This window comes from Berghia stephanieae, chromosome 1 (assembly GCF_034508935.2).
Source record: "Berghia stephanieae isolate SIO BIC M18660-M18661 chromosome 1, UCSD_Bste_1.3, whole genome shotgun sequence".
NCBI lineage: Eukaryota > Metazoa > Mollusca > Gastropoda > Nudibranchia > Aeolidiidae > Berghia > Berghia stephanieae.
In genome coordinates, this window is record NC_088360.1 from 85,487,751 (window position 1) to 85,505,930 (window position 18,180).

The 18,180-nt window shown below is 31.8% G+C and overlaps 1 protein-coding gene across 1 annotated transcript in view; it reads left to right on the forward strand.

The window, feature by feature from the left end:
* Positions 1 to 436: 436 nt before the first annotated feature.
* The window catches only part of LOC144960136 (serine palmitoyltransferase 2-like), a 35,111-nt gene continuing 17,367 nt past the window's right edge, over positions 437 to 18,180 (forward strand). The window contains exons 1-3 of the mRNA XM_078893122.1: positions 437 to 623; positions 5,608 to 5,778; positions 14,621 to 14,775. Of these exons, the coding sequence (XP_078749248.1) occupies positions 477 to 623; positions 5,608 to 5,778; positions 14,621 to 14,775 (473 nt within the window). The 5' untranslated portion in view covers positions 437 to 476. The remainder of the gene's footprint in view (positions 624 to 5,607; positions 5,779 to 14,620; positions 14,776 to 18,180) is intronic.

Below are 18,180 nucleotides of genomic sequence, written 5' to 3' on the forward strand. Positions count from 1 at the left end.
TCATTTAAATCGATCAATATTTGAAGGGAGTGTTTTCTGGCCAACTTTTTAAATACAGTCGAACTTGTATAAGGCGGTCATCCATGGGATCCCATGAAAATGGCCTACTTAAACAGGTGGCCGCCTTGTACAAGTCAGATACTTCTATGAGTATAAGTTATATAAATTTTAAGTGAATCTGATTTGAGTCCCAACCAAATTTAATTCTCTCTCTCTCTCTCTCTCTCTCTCTCTCTCTCTCTCTCTCTCTCTCTCTCTCTCTCTCTCTCTCTTTCTTTCTTTCTCTCTGTCTCTGTCAAACCTATCCATCATTTATTGGGCTTGTCTAAAATTTTTATGTAAAAATAAAATTTATCAGCCCCGAATTCCAACCTGTACAGTTGTCCCATTTCTATGTGTGTATGTGTGTGTGTGTGTTGAGTGTATGCATAGTCGCGAAGTGTGGTGCGTTGCGTTGTTGTTCATGGTGAGGGAAAATGGCGACTGGGAGGGGTAGCACAGTCAAAGGTGATGAAGAAAGATTAAAAGTCAATGGGCAGTTTAAAGAAAATTCAACACATGGGTATGAAAATGGACATATTAACGGAATGAAAAGAAACGGAACCAATGGGAAGCATGAATCGGTAAGTCACTTAAACCTATGTAATATACTTTGTAATTGTAACTGAGGTGTTACGAAAGAGAAGTCAAGTTTGTATTTTTAATGTGTTGTGTCATGTGTCATCGTCATGGAGCCGTGTAGGGAATTAAATGAATGAAATAAATCATTATCAGATAGACTTTTAGCTAAAATTTAGAATCAGTTAAGAACGACACAATATTCCTCTATTATTTGGTACTTGCCATCTCTTCTTCTATACACACACACACACAAAAAAAAAAAAAGAAAGAACCCGGACACGACACAGTTCACAAGTCACAATGAATCAATGACAATGAGCAATGAAAATTGAGACAAGTTGCTCGTCGACCATAAAAGAAAAGAAAAAAAAATCCGAATAGGGATATTAAAAACGGCACCTTGACGCGATAAATCGTCAATCGCCAAGGGCGGTGTCAGTTTGTTAACAATCTAATACTCTAACAACTAGGGAGTTTAATAGAAATTCTAAATGTACCTCACACACTTGAAACCAATGTCATATGAAAGAGCTGCAACACAGATTACAAAACAGTTTGAATTTTGTTTCTATCTTGATTAGAAATGTAGTTACGGCAGTTCAAAGTCTGAAATTTCAGACCGATTTTTACCCCAAAATTACCATTGCAAAGTTGTGACCGAAATCGCGTGATGTTAATAAAAAATGATTAAAAGTCAATATGGAGTTCTTATCATATATTGTATACCAAAATGTTCGTCTTATCGAGGACAATGCATTTACATTAATGAAGAGGAAGATAAACATTTCAAATTAACACATTATTACATAATATGTCGCAAATGTTACATAATCAAAAACTCGGCTAGACGTAAGAAACAATTTGCTCTATCACTTTTGGATTTATCCCCAATATCTCACTGAAACAATTGCAAATAATTACCCTCTTTTAATTAATACATAGAGAGAATAAAAAAGGGTTTGAGAGTATTTAAATGAAAAGATATAAACATGTTGTGTAATGACATAATGAGTTTATTTTTACCTATGGCAATTTAATTGCATATAAATAAAATGGTAGATTGAAAAAGTTCAAATAAATTGAAACAGATTCCCTATTATAATTAGAAGGAAAGTTCTGGTTTTTAATACTTTAAAAAATTCTGCTGAACCACTTTGGGTTTATTGCTATTACATCATTTGAACTGACAATTAAAATAATTTTATCCCCCCCCCCCTTCTCTCTCAATGTATAGGGGTGTCAAAACTAATAGAACTTCTTACCATAATAATTATTAAGGCTAAGGCCTTTAGAATATGGATACAAATGATAAACATATCTAAACATATGGGAAAGAAACTTGATGGCAAAGTAAAATTAAATTAAAGCAATTGGTATTTTTAAAATATCGATATTATTAATATCGGATTTCATAAAGAGAAGAAATATACGAACTTTTAAAACAAAAACTATAAAATGCCTATAAATAAAGTTGGAAATTATGTATTCAAAATAAAAACATAGTAAATAATAGTACTGAAAATTTTATGGACTAAATTTAACATAATACATAACTAAATTTAAAATATCGATATGAATATCGATATCGTCCGGCAGCATGATGAGAAGATAATGTAAACAAGGCATTTCGGCGCAGAGTTAAAAGGTGTCTGCGCATCGATATAGAGCCCTGAAATTTGGCATGAATAAAGTTTAGATGTTATTCTAAAAACAAGCGTTTAAATTTTAAAAACACACGCGGTAAATAAAAAAATAAATGCATTTGAAAATTGCCAAATTTTAACTTCATATAACTTCTGGAATTATTAATGGATTTTTCCGTAATTGGCACCATTTAAAAGGAAATTGAAAGACGAAAATAATGATACCAAAATATCTGCGATATTCCTCTTTATAACGAAGTTATGCATCTTTAATTGAACCCCCCAAAACGCGAACGGCAATTTCCAGTCACAACTTTCCTATGGGCGAGTTGGGTCAAAATTTGACTGCCACTGCTGCTGCTCACTAAACTGCCTACTCTAACTCTTAACTCTACTCTAGATTTATATATTAATAAAATGGCAGTGTCTACGTACACAGTAACCGGCACCTAGCCTCAGGATCTACGTACACTGTAGCTCCGGTAACTGGTTTGCCGCTACAACTACAATACAACAAGCAATGGATGGGCCTCGCTCTTTATGTGTGTGTGTGTTATTTTTAAAAATCAAACAATACAATTTAACCAATTAAAGGCGAGAAGCAAGGTTACCGTGTATAAATGTTACCGTGTACGTAGATCCTGAGCTAGGTGCCCGGTTAGTAACGAAAATAATGATACCAAAATGTCCGCGATATTCCTCTTTATAATGAAGTTAATTATCTTTAATTGAACCCCCCTAAAACTTTTAGTAACCGCGAAAAACAATTTCCAATCATAACTTTCTTATGGGCGAGTTGGGTCACAATTTGACTCCCACTGCTGCTGCTCACTAAACTGCCTAAAGTTACCGTGTATGAGGACACTTCGTAATAAAATATACCGCCACGGAGTAACATTTAGTGTCACAAAGTGATGTTATCAATATTAATACTTTCATTTTCTCTTCTCTCTCTCTGTGTCTGTCATTTTCTTCTCTCTCTCTGTGTCTGTCATTTTCTTCTCTCTCTCTGTGTCTGTCATTTTCTTCTCTCTCTCTCTCTCTCTCTCTCTCTCTCTCTCTCTCTCTCTCTCTCTCAGTTTAGTTCGTTGAAACCATTCGAGGATGCAGTGAAAAATTTACTAATATAGTGAAGGACATAATTTGGGAATTTTGTCCTTGTTCATTGAACCCATAAATTTGTGAAGTGCGTGTTCAAAGAACGTGTGTTGTACATCACTTTTGTCAGTGCCAGAAGGTTAAGCTGATAGGAAAGGTATTTTGCACAGTTTCCTCTGCTCTATTTAGCATTGACTGGATAGCTAGATCTGTTAAATTTTGTGGAGAGCATTTTTTAAATTGATTGACAAGGATCATATCCAAATTGTAGCACGCAGCTCAGAAGCCAGGACAAGATCTGACTTCATGAGCCTTTTGGGCTAAGTATTATTTTGTAACTGATCAGTCTTTTTGGAGTTGGACAAAATCTAATGAGCTATCTACAGATTGTCCAGGGTAGTTGGAAAGTCAGATTTTTGTTGCAGGTCGGATAAGTCTGAATTAGGTAAATGAACACCAGAAAGATCAGATTTTTATGGTGACTGAGCAAATTCTCTATATTACTCTTACTTTGAGAGAGTTCTGATTTGAAGGAATGCTATCCAATTTTTATCTTCCTGTTGAGAAACTGTAAGGAGAGTTACAGAGTGCCCCTCTGTCTTACAGGCATGCCTATTGTCCCAGAATGTGGAAATTGCGGAAGTTAACTTTCTGTCGTTGGAAAAAAATAAGTTACCGGTTATAGACCAATGCACAGTACAGTGTCCACAATGATAAAATTGATTCTATGGACCAGGGTAAATGTGTTCTGTTGGTGTTGTTAGACCCCATTGCTTTTGACACATTTGATCAAGACAAATTAAGCAGCTTCTACAAAAAAAAAAAAACATTTTGGAATCACAGGAACTCCATTAAAATGGATTACAGCTTATCTTGAAAATAAATCTCAGTCTAAATCAACTCCCCTATTGGACAATTTACATTCCTATTAACTTCATTGTTGTGGCCCTCTATTTTGGGACCCCTCATGTTTTCTCTGTATACTGCACCAGCGATGTACATCAGCAAGTTGTTCAGTATTAATTACTATTTATATGCTACTGACAAACTTCTCATTCCACTTTTCATCCTGGACAGGAGCAGACAGTAAAATTGAATATAGAAAATTGTTACATAGCAATTAAAAATTGGATGTTAGAAAATAAACTAAATTAAATGATTCTCAGAGAGAACTTTAATTGCTTTGCACCAATAAACAAAGGAAAAAAAAAACAAAAAACTTGTTAGTATTGACATAGGAGACTTAAATTTGAATATAGAACAAATGCCATTTATAAGAAATCTTGACGCATTCTTTGATTCAGTGCAGAATCATATAACAAAAACTTGCCAATCTTGCTTTTATCACTCAAGAAATATTGGTAAAATTCAAAATCCTCCTGATGAGAGCACTACACAAATTATCATTCATGCTTCGATAACCAGCAGATATGACTACTGCATTCATTGCTTTCAGATATACCATCTAAATGATTATGTTTGCAAACCATTCAAAATAGAGCTGCAAAACTTATTTAGAAATTTGACCCTATTAAAGAATTTCTAATATAAGCTCCATTGGTTGCCAGCGAGTGAAAGTTTTTAAAACTTTTAGCATTGTTCAAATATGTTTAAATAATTAAGCTCCCTTATACCTCATTAATTTATGTTAAAATTATAATCCAACATGACATGGCTGAAGATTATGTTTTGATTGTCCAAAGAAATAGATTGTCTCTTCTTAATAACTTTTTTCTTGAAAGTGGCCCATCTTGTGGAATGCGCTCTCTCTAGATATATTTTAAAGAAAAAATTCTGGACAGTCAGTCTCTAAAAAAACACCTTAAGACAGGGATATTTTTCCTCTCGGTGTATGAATTGTTTCCCATACATAGCACCCCAAATATCTAAGTTTAATTTTAACTTTGTCTTATTTCAATTTTGATCTTGATTTCAAATAGTCCATTTTCAGTTCATATATCTAAATGTTTGTAAAATTTCAAACCTTTATTGAAATGAATCATTCAAAGGTTGTGGTTAGAATAAGTTATTAATATTAGTGAAGATGATTGGTGAAAGTGTGTGTGTATTGTGTGTGTGTTTCTATATCTTTGTTGTTCTCAAAATAAATGAGTTGTATTGTTAAATTTATTGAGTGAATGATATGTTTTTCTGACATGTGAAATTGAGAGTGCCGCTGAGCATTTATATGTCGAAGTTGAACCTGTATAAGTAAATAATTATTATTATCTTTTCTTCTTGCTAGGCTGCAAAATGGAAGACAGATTTTTATGAGTCCTTTGAAGAAACTCCTCTTCTTATTGCCATATTGACATACTTGGGGTATGCCTTGCTGGTTGTCATTGGACAGATTCGTGACTTGTTGCGTGCTTATGGCATTGAGAAGGACAAAAGCTGCACAGAACCTAAATTAGAGGTATTTCTTATAATTCACTCATTTATTAGCCTTTGAATTGTTACATTTTCTGCACATGGTGCTGAATGATTTTAAAGTGATCGGTTTCGGAATTATGATATAACATTGTTTCAGTGATAATGAGTAGCCAATTAATGTCATTGCCTAGATTTATCAATATTTAAAATATTTAAAAGATATATTACTTTGGGATTATGTTGTACCGTTAAATGAGTGATAATTACTTGTCAATCTCATATCAGACGCCAGCCTCATTTATCAGAATCTGTTGTAATGATAGAGGTTTTGACAATGAGGATTATTTTAAGTCATAGGTAGAAATTGCTTATATCATTTTATGATTGATGTATTTCAGTCTATATCCAAGTACAATTGTTTCGAATGGGACTGAGCGTTAGTTCTTTTTATATATCCAAATTCTCAATGAGTGGTGGATGCTGTTAGTTGATGATTTATTGAAACAGGTACGTTGAATCAGGTCTGGTTGAATTTAAGTTAGGTTAGATATAATTGTCTTGAATTTTCAAGTTAGTTACATAAAGATGTTTATGGGGCTGTAACACCTTTTATTGTGGAGGGGAATAGATTACCTTTCAATCAGTGAATCCCTTCCTGATTAATTTCTCCAAATGTTGAACAGATTAAGTCACTTCCAGGCAGTTGGGTTAACATGGCATAACGGTACTGTCTTTGTTTCGTACCCAAAAGGTACCGAGTTTGACTACTGGCCGTGCTATGAACAAGTCACCTCGTCCTAGTTCTTTTAATGGGACTGGACTGCAACTGATGCCAAGATTATTCAGTCTTCCCTTGGAATAGACCCTAAAGACAAATTATTTAGTCCAAGAGCACACTTTTATTAATTACCACAGTCAGATCACAATGTTGATTAAAAATCACAATTAGTACCTAATCAAGAAACTCTCACTTGCGATTGGTTAATACTTAATACAGTGATTAAACCATTAACAAAAGTAGAATTTTCTTGACCACAGTATATGTTAATCACACCAGCCATTTTTAGACTGTCTAATGCTGTGTATAAGAAAGTAGATGTCAACCAGCTATTAATTGCCATCTTTAGGCTGTGGTGAGATAAACAGAACTTATTTAATTCTCTCCAACAGATAACAAGCAACCCAAGTAATGCATTTGTCTGTGTGTTGGTTACAATTGTTATTACTATTATTTGTGAGCTTTTACTCACATATATCTGTGTTTATAGATTTGAGCATTACAGGAATTATGGGTGGTGATTTTGCTTTTTTAAAAAATAAGAATCTTAGCAGTTTCTCTATCGAGGTGAGCATTTCTGACATTAATTAGTACGTCAATATATGAATCAGAATTTTTGGGGGGATATATCTCGATATAAAAAATCATGAAAATTGCCTGAAACAAATCTTTTTACTTAAAATTGAAAATTATTCCATCAACAGTTACCCTTTTTATTTTATATTTTTTAGTTATCTCATGAATGTTTCAAACAATCAGAGGAAAAAGTGTGAAGCTGAATCTTAACCATTTTCCTACTTTACACTTGACGAAATGCAGAAGTAAATTATTTTAGGGAAGTAACTGTTTGCTTTCATCTATTTGTTTAAAAAATATTTTGTGGATTTTTAGAGTTTGTAGGCAGAACTTAAAAATAGCAATTTTAAACACATTTCCCATTCTTGATACAGGAGATATAAGCAACTCTTTGGGCTCCTACAATCTTTAAATTGGGTAATATATATAAATGTGTAAGGTGGAGTCTCTAATGATGAAATTTTAATTAAACATTTTTGCTGAAGGGGAAGGAGGGGGAGGTGGTGGTATGACATCTTTACGTAGTAATAGTGGGTTGTATTTAAGTTACTGATTAAAATCCAGTTGTTTGTTGTTTTTTGTTTTTGTTTTTGTTTTTTTTTGTTTTGTTTTTTTTGTTTTTTTTGTTTTTTTTTTTTTTTTGGTATGTGAGCTGCCAGATGGCTCGGGTTTGGTCTGTAAAAAAGAAGAATCAGTCACAATCCCTTGGATAATGAGAGTGACCTTTCAACCTGACACACTTTAATTAGTTTGGGGTGGAGATTAGAGCATTTAAATTATTTAAAAGTCCCTATTAATGATTTTATTAGGGACCAGTTATGGAATTGATTAGTTACTTATTGCTCAGACGTTGATCAGAAATTCCCGAGGTATTACTATAGACTAACTTGACATAGACATATTCAATTTTGAATGGCTGTCTTTAAAAGATAGGTTGATTTTTTTTATTTAAAAAAAAAAAGTTTTTGGATTTATTTGTTATTCATGTTTGCCGGTGTTGTTGCCTTTCCAGAATGTATATTATGTATTAATTATAAACATATATTTTTAGCTCTATATCAATTTATTTAATTTATTAAATATTTAAGGACTCACTTTAACTAAGAGAGAGAGAGAGTCAATGCTTTTCATCTACACCTTTTTGATACGACAGTGATTTGTGACAAAATGTTCTGTGAATGGGGTTGCAATATGAGTCGAAAGTGTTGTGGCCACCAGTTAGTGAAAAGTAGGCTATATTTCTGGGAAATACTATATCTAAACGAGTTCAAAAGACTGATCTCTATTGTCATAAACATAATTCAACCTTTAGTTTTTACCTTTCTTCTTCCAAGTCTTGATTTTATCTCTCAGACAACTGAAAAACACCAGTACAATAGTGACCTTGATTAGCCAGAGACCACAGTAAAATGATGTTAAACATATGCATGTTAAGATGATTACGAAGGAAAAGATTAATTTTTCAAGATAAAATTGTTTTGGTAATGAAATAATATAATATTATGATAGAGTGAAATCTGTCAAAGCTTTTATGAGAAATTCCGATTTACATTTCGTTGGAGAATTTGTGTTCCAATTTACTATTGGTTGACTACTTATTTTACAAACAATAACAGTTGATCCAATGTGTTTCAGGTAATTGTGATGTAAAATACATGAATAAATAAATATCTTTATAAAACAAAAATTATATCAATTCATGATTATAACTGTGAATGAAATGCATGAAGGGGAAGTATTTAAGTTATACATTGGCAGTTGTATGTATACATTTTTAATTTCTCGTTGTTTCATGACAGACTTATTTTTAAAGAGATGTTTTATCCTTTTGCTTTAGAGAGATCGACCCCTGAATTTGTAGTGTATGGTGGCTTTTAAAATTTTACTCAGTCTATAAAGCTGCTATTGCTTTATTTGACTTAGATGAGGGAGATGTTTATTTCTCAGGTATGCTGACAGGATTCAAACTTTTTTTTTATGTAATTGATTTTATCTGCCTTAATTTAAAGAGCTGACTGGACAATTTTTAGATAAAGCCACATTTAACATTTTGTATGTTCATCCAATTATCCTGAAAATACAATTTGAATCACTGCTTCCTTAATAGTATACATCATAAATTAATCTATTTTTTAAATTCACTCCAATGCTTAGCTTTTATGATAAAGTTATTTTAATAAAAAGGTGAAGATTTAATATCATGGAATAATTTACAATGTGGGAAGCTTGCCTTTATAGTTTGTTTTTTAAAAGATAAAACGGAAAAGGGATTTAAAAGTTAAAAGATTCATTATGGATCTTAGTACTGGGTGTATGCATGTTTCGCTTCATTGCCGTTTGTTCATCCCGTCGTTATGGATTCAAAATTTATTTGATATGAACATATGGCCATTTGTAAATAAGTAAGACAAAACATTTTAATTCATGGGAGCCAGTTTTGTGAGTTTCTTGATGTTTTTAAGTAGTTTTAGAGCGATGAAAGTATGAAACTATGAATTTTTGAGCAAGAAGAAATTTGACAAATGGACGAGTTTGTCTCAGATTTCAGTGCTTTGAACATTTTCACCCTGTTAAAGTTGTTTAATTTCTGGCAGTTTTGCGTGAGACTTTTTTTTTACTGACTGAGTACCAGTGTCACATGGCCATATGATTTCAATTTTTTTTTTTTTTTTTTTTGGGTATTAGTGCAAGCCTTTGGTTAGTTTCAGGAATTCAAAGCTACAATACTTAGAATGAAATTTCAATGCTGCTCTGGAATGTTAAAGTAAAACGTTGTTTTGATGCATACATATGACTTGCATGATTAGATATCGGTAGACAAATTGTGTCCAAAAAAAAATAGAATAAAGAAAAGCTGATCAGGGTACAATAAGCGAAATTAAAATGCTCAGTCACCTTTAGAAAACATAAATGTTTTCAAGACGATTATGATATTAATATTAAGCAACAATTCATGCTTTTTGAATCATTTTAAGTTGAATACGTGCAACTTGCTTTCTTCCTCCTGTATATTGTTTTATATGGATTTTTTTTTACCAATCTAATTCAAAATCCTCTTTGTCCAGGTTGATTGCATTTGAGTCATTGGTTATTGTCTGCCATATTTAGATACAACTTCCAAGCCCTAACTGTTTCTTATTTTGTCATGTTATATTTTTAAAAACTTCTGTTCAAATTATTTTTATTTTATATGCAATTGATGTTTTCAAATCGTTTTACCAAAATTTTAAATACACGTTTTTAAGATGACTTTTCCCCTCCACATTTTAAAATTAATTTATATAGTGTCATTATCAATCTGGTTGCTGCAGTTTATTGGAATGTGGTTATGCCTTGCTTCTGCGCAGACTGCCTTTAAGAATTTAAGAATGCTTTAATATTATAAACAGTTATATACGATGAAGAGGCCTTGTTTTGAATGATTTTGATCTTATAGTTAATCATTTTTGTTGCTTGAAATTTTAAATTCTGAGATTTTGAGCCCACCAAGTCAAAGAGGAAATTTTGAGAAGTCAAAAACAATATTTTACGATTTCTGTACAAGGTGGATTGACAAATGGAGATAGAGTTGCTGAAATGTTTGGAAACGCAAGTTCAAATTCTAGATGCAGTGATAGTCCTATGGAGTCATCATGCCTATGGAGTCATTATGCCTATTGAGCGGGAGTTTTACCTGGTTTCTGAAGGCTGGAACAATAATTTCTCACCTAATCTATTGTTAACCGCATCTTCCTGATGGATGGACAGAAATGCAAGAAACAGATCTTTAGTCAGTTCTACCAGTTTAATCTCCCAAACAACCAAGTCCTTGAAAAACCAAGATGGCAAAGTGAAAAACTCTCATATCTCACTCTCTTTTCACATCCTGTCTCATATATTCTCTTTAAATTAGATTGAGGGCAGCAATTTAAATATTACAAGAGATGTTTCCTTAAGAGTGCTTCTTTTTTTATGATAGGAAACGGACATGCCCTTACAATAAAATGATGTGCCTTTTTGTTAAACCACAAATTAAGGATTGTAAAAATATTTTTTGGGCAGCAATGTGAAAACTTTGAAATTAAGATTAATAACCATAATTAATGGCAATATGCCTACATTCTAACATGGGATTTACCGAGGACTGATGTGTGGTTTTTTTATTGCCAAAAGTACAAAGGCCTTAATAAAACAATCTAACGACTTTTACTCCTGTAAAAAGCAAGTAAGTGGTATGGTCCATAATTACATACATATATGTCAAAACCATTTTCAGTAAAAATGAATATCATATCAGTTTGCAGAGCCAATATGCAATATGCCTTTAATGCAAGAAATTTTAAAAGAAAAAGCTCATAAAATGAAATACCACGATTTTGTACATAACAATGGAAGGTTATTCATTTTATGACAGTTTCTAAAATATGAAGATTCTTCTCAATTTCTCTGAGGCATTCTGAGCTGCTCAAATTTGCTTTCGCTTTTTGTTTTGCTGCTGACATTATTCTGGAAAGGATATAGCCTTAAGTTTAAACAATGGATGTGGTGCCTCAGCAGATGTTAGTAAAAGTTTTCAATATAATTGCATATAATGCGCTTTATTATTTTCTCTTGTTGTTGTAGTTTCTATTATATTATACTTAAGTCCTATCATCACTTAGATATTTTGGGTATCTTGGAAAAAGTTTATTTTTAGGTATTTGTCATTATCAATTACAATGAGTCTTTGTAAATGACAAATAAATGAATAAATATAGAAATGAGACTATAAACAAAACAAAAAAGGAATAAAGAATGTTCACTTTATAAAATTAAAATAATAAAACCAAATGTGTTTAAAGGACTACCCTAAATACTTATGGTCAACAGTCAAATATTATTGTTTTTGTTGTGTACCTTGTATGATGAAACAAAACCCAAATAAAGAGTCGGAAAATTGGCCTTGTATGTCCTATTATTGTTACCCTCATTTGCATATCTTATAACCACACTGTCATTTCTTTCAACTTGTCAATATCTGAAAGTTCACCTATTTATTCAGTTCACTTGCAAGAATATATGGACAAACTAGAAACCTATATTTAATTATTGTGTCTAGATTGATGACATGGAAACCCATTGTGCCGTTAAAACATTTCATATGTCTAAATGTTCAAAAGCTCAGGTAGAAATAAGATAGAATATGTGACAGTCTTTGTTCGTGACTACATGATCAGATCATTTCGCCAGAATTTTGACCCTGTCAAACCTTCAAATCTGAGTTGTCCAGGTGCTTATATGAAAGGAAGCAGAAGCTATAGCATATTCTCTAGTTTTTACTCACTTTGCTCAATGCCTATTATTACTCTGCATTTTCTGTCAAACAAAATCAGGCTCTTAACAGTAGTCAGTTCATTAAATGTATGGTAAATTACTTCAATTTCTGTCAAATCAGAATTTATATTGCTTTCTATTTAGTTCATCTTTGGCTTACAGCCTTTGTTTTAATCTAGTAAATTTCATTTTCCTTTTTGAATACTTTTTTTTTCCTCCTTCAGGGGTTTGTCCCAATGTATCAGAGCTGGGAAAGTTTTTACACGCGAAATGTTTACAGGAGAATCAGAGACTGTTGGAATCGGGTGGTTGGCAGCGATCCTGGTACCATGATCACTGTCATGGATCGCATATCACATGACCATGGTTGGACGTTTGAGTATGTACCTATCCATAAACACCCCCCACAAAACATAAACAAAAACGAAAACCTCCTTTCTTTCCCTGCACTTCATTTCTTCTGTGCAGTCCAGCTGTAATGGTTTTTCATCTGTCTTGATTCGTGTTGTACTTATTTATTTTAACCTTGTTGTTTGAATATTGTTTTGTTTAGTTTAAAAATACTTTCTTCCTTTTATTAATGTATGTCTTGTCCATCTGTTCATGTCGTGTCTGTATCTGTCATGTTTTTAGAATATATGATGCAGGTGCACCGGGTATAGAAATATTGCCTTACATTAAATTGAAAATCTACTCTGCTGGCTTTTTATATGTGGGGCATTTAATATTTAATCTGAGTGCTTGATTATATTTGTATTTTTGTTTTTTTTAAATGTTGTTTGAATTGTCTTAGCACCTTGTATTACATGTACTCTGCAAGTTCTGTTGTCATATTATTTCTTTAATTCAATCATTTATTATTTTTCTTCTTCTTTTAAACGCAGAACAGTTGATTGATTGAGCATGGCATGATAATAGTACTTCCATCTGATATATTGCCTTTGGTACTGACATGGCTGAATGAATCATTCTTATTATTTATTTTGATTGACTGTAATTAGTTCAAAGTTATTTGTGGATGAGGGGACCTTTATTTTTAAGCTGGACCTTTTCCATTACATTTTTATTTCAGAATGGTCCGATTAATCTACATGCAAACTCTGTGGCTTGTATTAACAATTAAAATTTTTTTTTTTAATCATATTCATTTGATTCTTGTTTCCTCAGATTTATTGATTTGAATTTTTTACTACTAATGAGACTCATTCTTTTCAGGTGTTCATTAAGATGTGTGCATCCTCTTTTAATTATGGATCATTCCGTTGTTGTGAATAATTTTTATGATGAGTCTTCCCTGTGATCATATGACCATTGAAATAGTTCATATTCATTATCTTTATTGCATAAATCCTTTCAATTTATTATGGAACTTAGACTAAGACGTAAGTTGGAACAAAACATTGAACTAAAGGATTGAAAAATCCTACTTTTCACAGGAGATAATGTAGGGGTGGGGGTTGTTGAATTCTGAATTACCACCACAATACGCCCATCGACTCTAAAGGCTCCAAACTACATTTTATTAAATTTAAGGTGGGGGTGGGGGTATTGATCCTGAATTTTCACCATGATATAGTCATAAGCCCCAAAGGCTTTCAAATTTAAACTACAATTTATTTGATTAATGGATGAACTTATTTCATTGACTTGGTTATGGCTAGCATGAAAGTTTAAATCTTTGTCAAATTGTTATAGTCACAAACTTGGATGATTTCCAAATGATTTAATGAAATATTTTTATTAGATGTCATCACACAAGAAAAATAAAACCTAAGTAAACTATTGTGTAGTAGCATTCAAATTCTCAAATTTGTAACTCAACATAAAGAAGGGGCACTTTTTTCAGGACTATTAATTTGAATATGCATATATGAGCTTTTTTGTGTGGTGGTAACAGCATTAGTTAGAATTACCTTATTTACTTCCCCCCTTTTTTATTTGTGAATGAGGAGACTTTGAGATTGAATGTGGATAAACACTGATAATGACAATTACACAATACGTTGAATGAAATGTTATTGATATGATGTTTCTTTTATTGATTTTAATCAACAAAGGAAGGGCTTTTTTCTCTACCTTTTTTTTTCCTTTCTAAAAAGAAAAAGAAATTCTCTCTGCAAGATGAGAATGATGCATCTCCTCTCAAGATATCCTCTTACCTCCAAGACTTGATTATTTCCCTCATTCTATGATATCATTTTTTATTCTTTGTATCCCTTATGATTCCATCATTAACCAGGGCTTTGTGCCTCTCTTTATGAGCTGGGAGGGGTTTTACAACCGAAACTTATATAGACGAGTAAGAGACTGTTGGAATCGCCCCGTCAGCAGTTGTGCAGGGGGCAGAATTGATGTGATGGAGAGGATTTCTCCTGATCATGGATGGAACTTTGAGTATGTATAAAATAGCAATAGATTTGCAATCCTCATCTTTTGCCATTCCACTTCCCTTTCCATCCTCATGTGCTGACGCAGCTAATTAAATTTGTTTGGATTCGTTGAATGAAAAAGATTCACAGGTCTTGGCTTTTCTCACCTTCTGTTCAAGTTATCAATAAGCACTATATTTATAATTGAAGCTTTGACTTCACTTTTATTTTTTAAACAAGTATTCTGAGTACAAGAGCAGCACTAGTTTGCATATTAATTTAAATGACACAATACACATTTTTCTACATTAAAAAAGGTGATGGGAGAAACTTATATTTTGTTTTATTATTTTTTCATGCCCGAGGGATAAATTGATTTTTAGTTAAAGCTTTGATTTATACATCATAATGAAGCACATTGTTGCCAAGTTGATGGCATAGAGGGGATTCACTAAAACTAAAACGAGCATGCATGTAATAAATTTACTTCTTCATTTGATTCAGCATTTGAACAAAAGAATATTAGCCTGTTAACAGCTATAACATTATTTCTTCTTTTGACTAACAAATTCTGTTTGTTTGACCACTTCATTATTACATTTTGTTCTGTATTTTTTTCTGCATTAATCACTTCATAAAACATTGCAAAGTTAGGTCATTAAAAGAGTATTATCTTAAATTCCTTATGTTAATTTTGACTATGAGATCTTCAGAAGAGATAGACTTGATTGTCATGGATTGATAAAGAATTGTCAATCTATTAATGTAATGCAAAAGAATTTGTAAAATTTAATTTCTTTAATGAAAGAAACTGCTCATTAAAAGAGGACCTGATCTTTTTCTGATATTTGTTTAAAATAACTGATTTGGAATTACAGTTGTTGACTAGTGTTTGTTATATCAACCTGGAACTATGGTTTCTGATTCCGTTGCTGCCATGCTTAAAGATTATTTTTCAAAAATGTTTTTGAGGTTATTCTTATATTCATGTTTTGCTTATTTTGCTTGATCTTTCTTTTTGTGGGGTTGTTACTATTTAATTTCTTCTGTTGTAGTGATTGAATTGTAAATACATCTTCCAGTGGATAGCCGACCTCTTCTTTTTCACTTAAAAGATGCTGTTGTCTTTTGTTAAATTACTCTTTTACCTGGTGTTATCTTATCTGCTTAAATCATGTGGCATGGTTTTTACAAATGATGATTCGTATAATTTACTTATTGTTTTAGTCTGACCACCATTTTAACCGTTCATGGAGTTGTTAATGTTCAAATCCTGTTTTCTAGTAATCTTTTAGCTTAAACTTGGCTGTAGTTTCTCTATAATTTTGAAATCAACTAAATTCATCCAAGTGCATGAAATAATTTATACATAGTTATCTCTTTGTACTCGTTTGATGATTTAAAGTGTTAATTTGGGTGCTTTTATAAATTATAGGTTCCTTTTTTTTGTCTAAGAGATTGTGATTTTACATATTCTCATGCTGCAACACTACAAATACAAGCTGTCATATTCAAGCTTCTAGATACCATTGCTTTGCATCAATCAATCCTGGGCAATGGCTTCTTAATTGTAGGCTTATTCATTACAAATGGTTATGAACCCATTTTCCCTCAGTTTAACAGCTTGATTTGCTTACCCGAACATGGTATGATAACCAATCAATAATTTGCTTCTGATTACAATTTGTTGGCTGTCTTAAAATAGTGCTTTCAGGTAGAGAAGTTTCCACTTCATCGGCGCATTCAACCTAAACGGCTGTGTTGAAGCATGTTATTCCACAATGCATTACTTCTTATCCTGTCAGAATGAAATTTCCTAGTTCCCTCTTTCTATATCTCTTTTCTTGCTTACCTTTTTTCTGTGGTCTTATGGTCATGATAGTGGTAATTGTTACGACTGATTGACTTAGAATTTTATGAATAATTTATTTGTATCATAGCATTACAAAGGATAGCTTATCCTGTGATATAAATAGACATTTTCACCTTTAATAAATGGCAAATATTCTACATCGTTTGACTCCCATAGATCACTTTAATTTCACCAACTTATATGTTTGGTGATGATGTAATTAGCTTGTATTTTAGTTTATTTTTCTTATGTATTTATTCAGTCTTTTCTTTTCCATCCGTCATTATATTATTTATTGACCAAATTACTAATTTTTATTTTTTTACTTTAGACATTTATGAATTATATCTTGATGTTGTCCTAATCTTTGGATTGTGTTTTACATTACATTGTGATATCCCTTTGTTGATCCTTAATTAACAACCATGATTTTTCTTAGAAAAAAAAAAACCCAATAACTCAAAGAAAAAAAAATAAAATGAAGAAAAAATAATTAAAGAACAAATAAACAAAACACAAACCATTGGATTTTTTAAATTTTATTTTCCACCAGATGTCATCACGTCATTTTTTTTGTTTGTTTCATACTCGACTAAATTAATTACACTTTTCTTTGACTCCACTCGTTACTGTTGTGTCTAGTGCCTGCTGAGTGATGCCTTGGTTTGAACAGCAGTTTGTTCACAAATTTCAAGTTTGTTTTCTTTTGATTGCCATATTTTTATTTTTTATTTTTTCATTTTAGTTTTTATTTTCTCTCATTAGATTCTTTAAATAAAAATTTTCTAAATTTTTGAAATTTTTTTCAGTTTACACATGAAATAACACTTTATTTTATCATTTTTTAGTTGCCTATTGGCTCCCAGTGTGTCATCATAATGAGACATTTCAAAAATTCATCATGCTATTATAACAGAAAGGTCCGGGAGTTCCGTACATGGTTTGTGATTTGGGTCCCAAGAATTTTAACTTTTCTTTTTTAACCATTATATCCCATGTCACTGAATTTTAATGTTTGGTACTCAGGTGTTAAAGAAGGTAAAGGAGAAGTTTGAAAGTGCTTTTGATTCATATTAAGAAGTTAATAAATCAAATAAACTTTGCTGTAAAATTAAAAGATAATTAAACATAAATAATAGGGTTGGTTTTTATTCTCATGAACATTTTTCTTCTGAAACAAAGTTAATTGTCTCTATATGTGCTTAATGCTTTGGTTTTTGTTAACTTACAGATGACTTAATCACATTCCAATATAGATTGTTGTTTTTTTGTACCATTCAAAAGCACTTCCTGAGCTGATCTTTTACATAATTATTCCTTTTTTTTCTTTTCTAAATTCAATTAATAAAACATATATCCTTATTATATTATATATATACTTTTATGTAACCAGTATGTTGTGGTCCTCCCAGTTGTACATCTGTTGAAGACTTCCAACAATTCCATACAATATACCTCTTTTTTTTTTCCTTCTTTTCTTTGTCTTACTACTGTTTACCCTCCCTCATTGTGTGTATTTTCAAAGATTGTTTTTAAGCTGTAATTTAATTTAAGAACATGTTACAAACATATCATTTC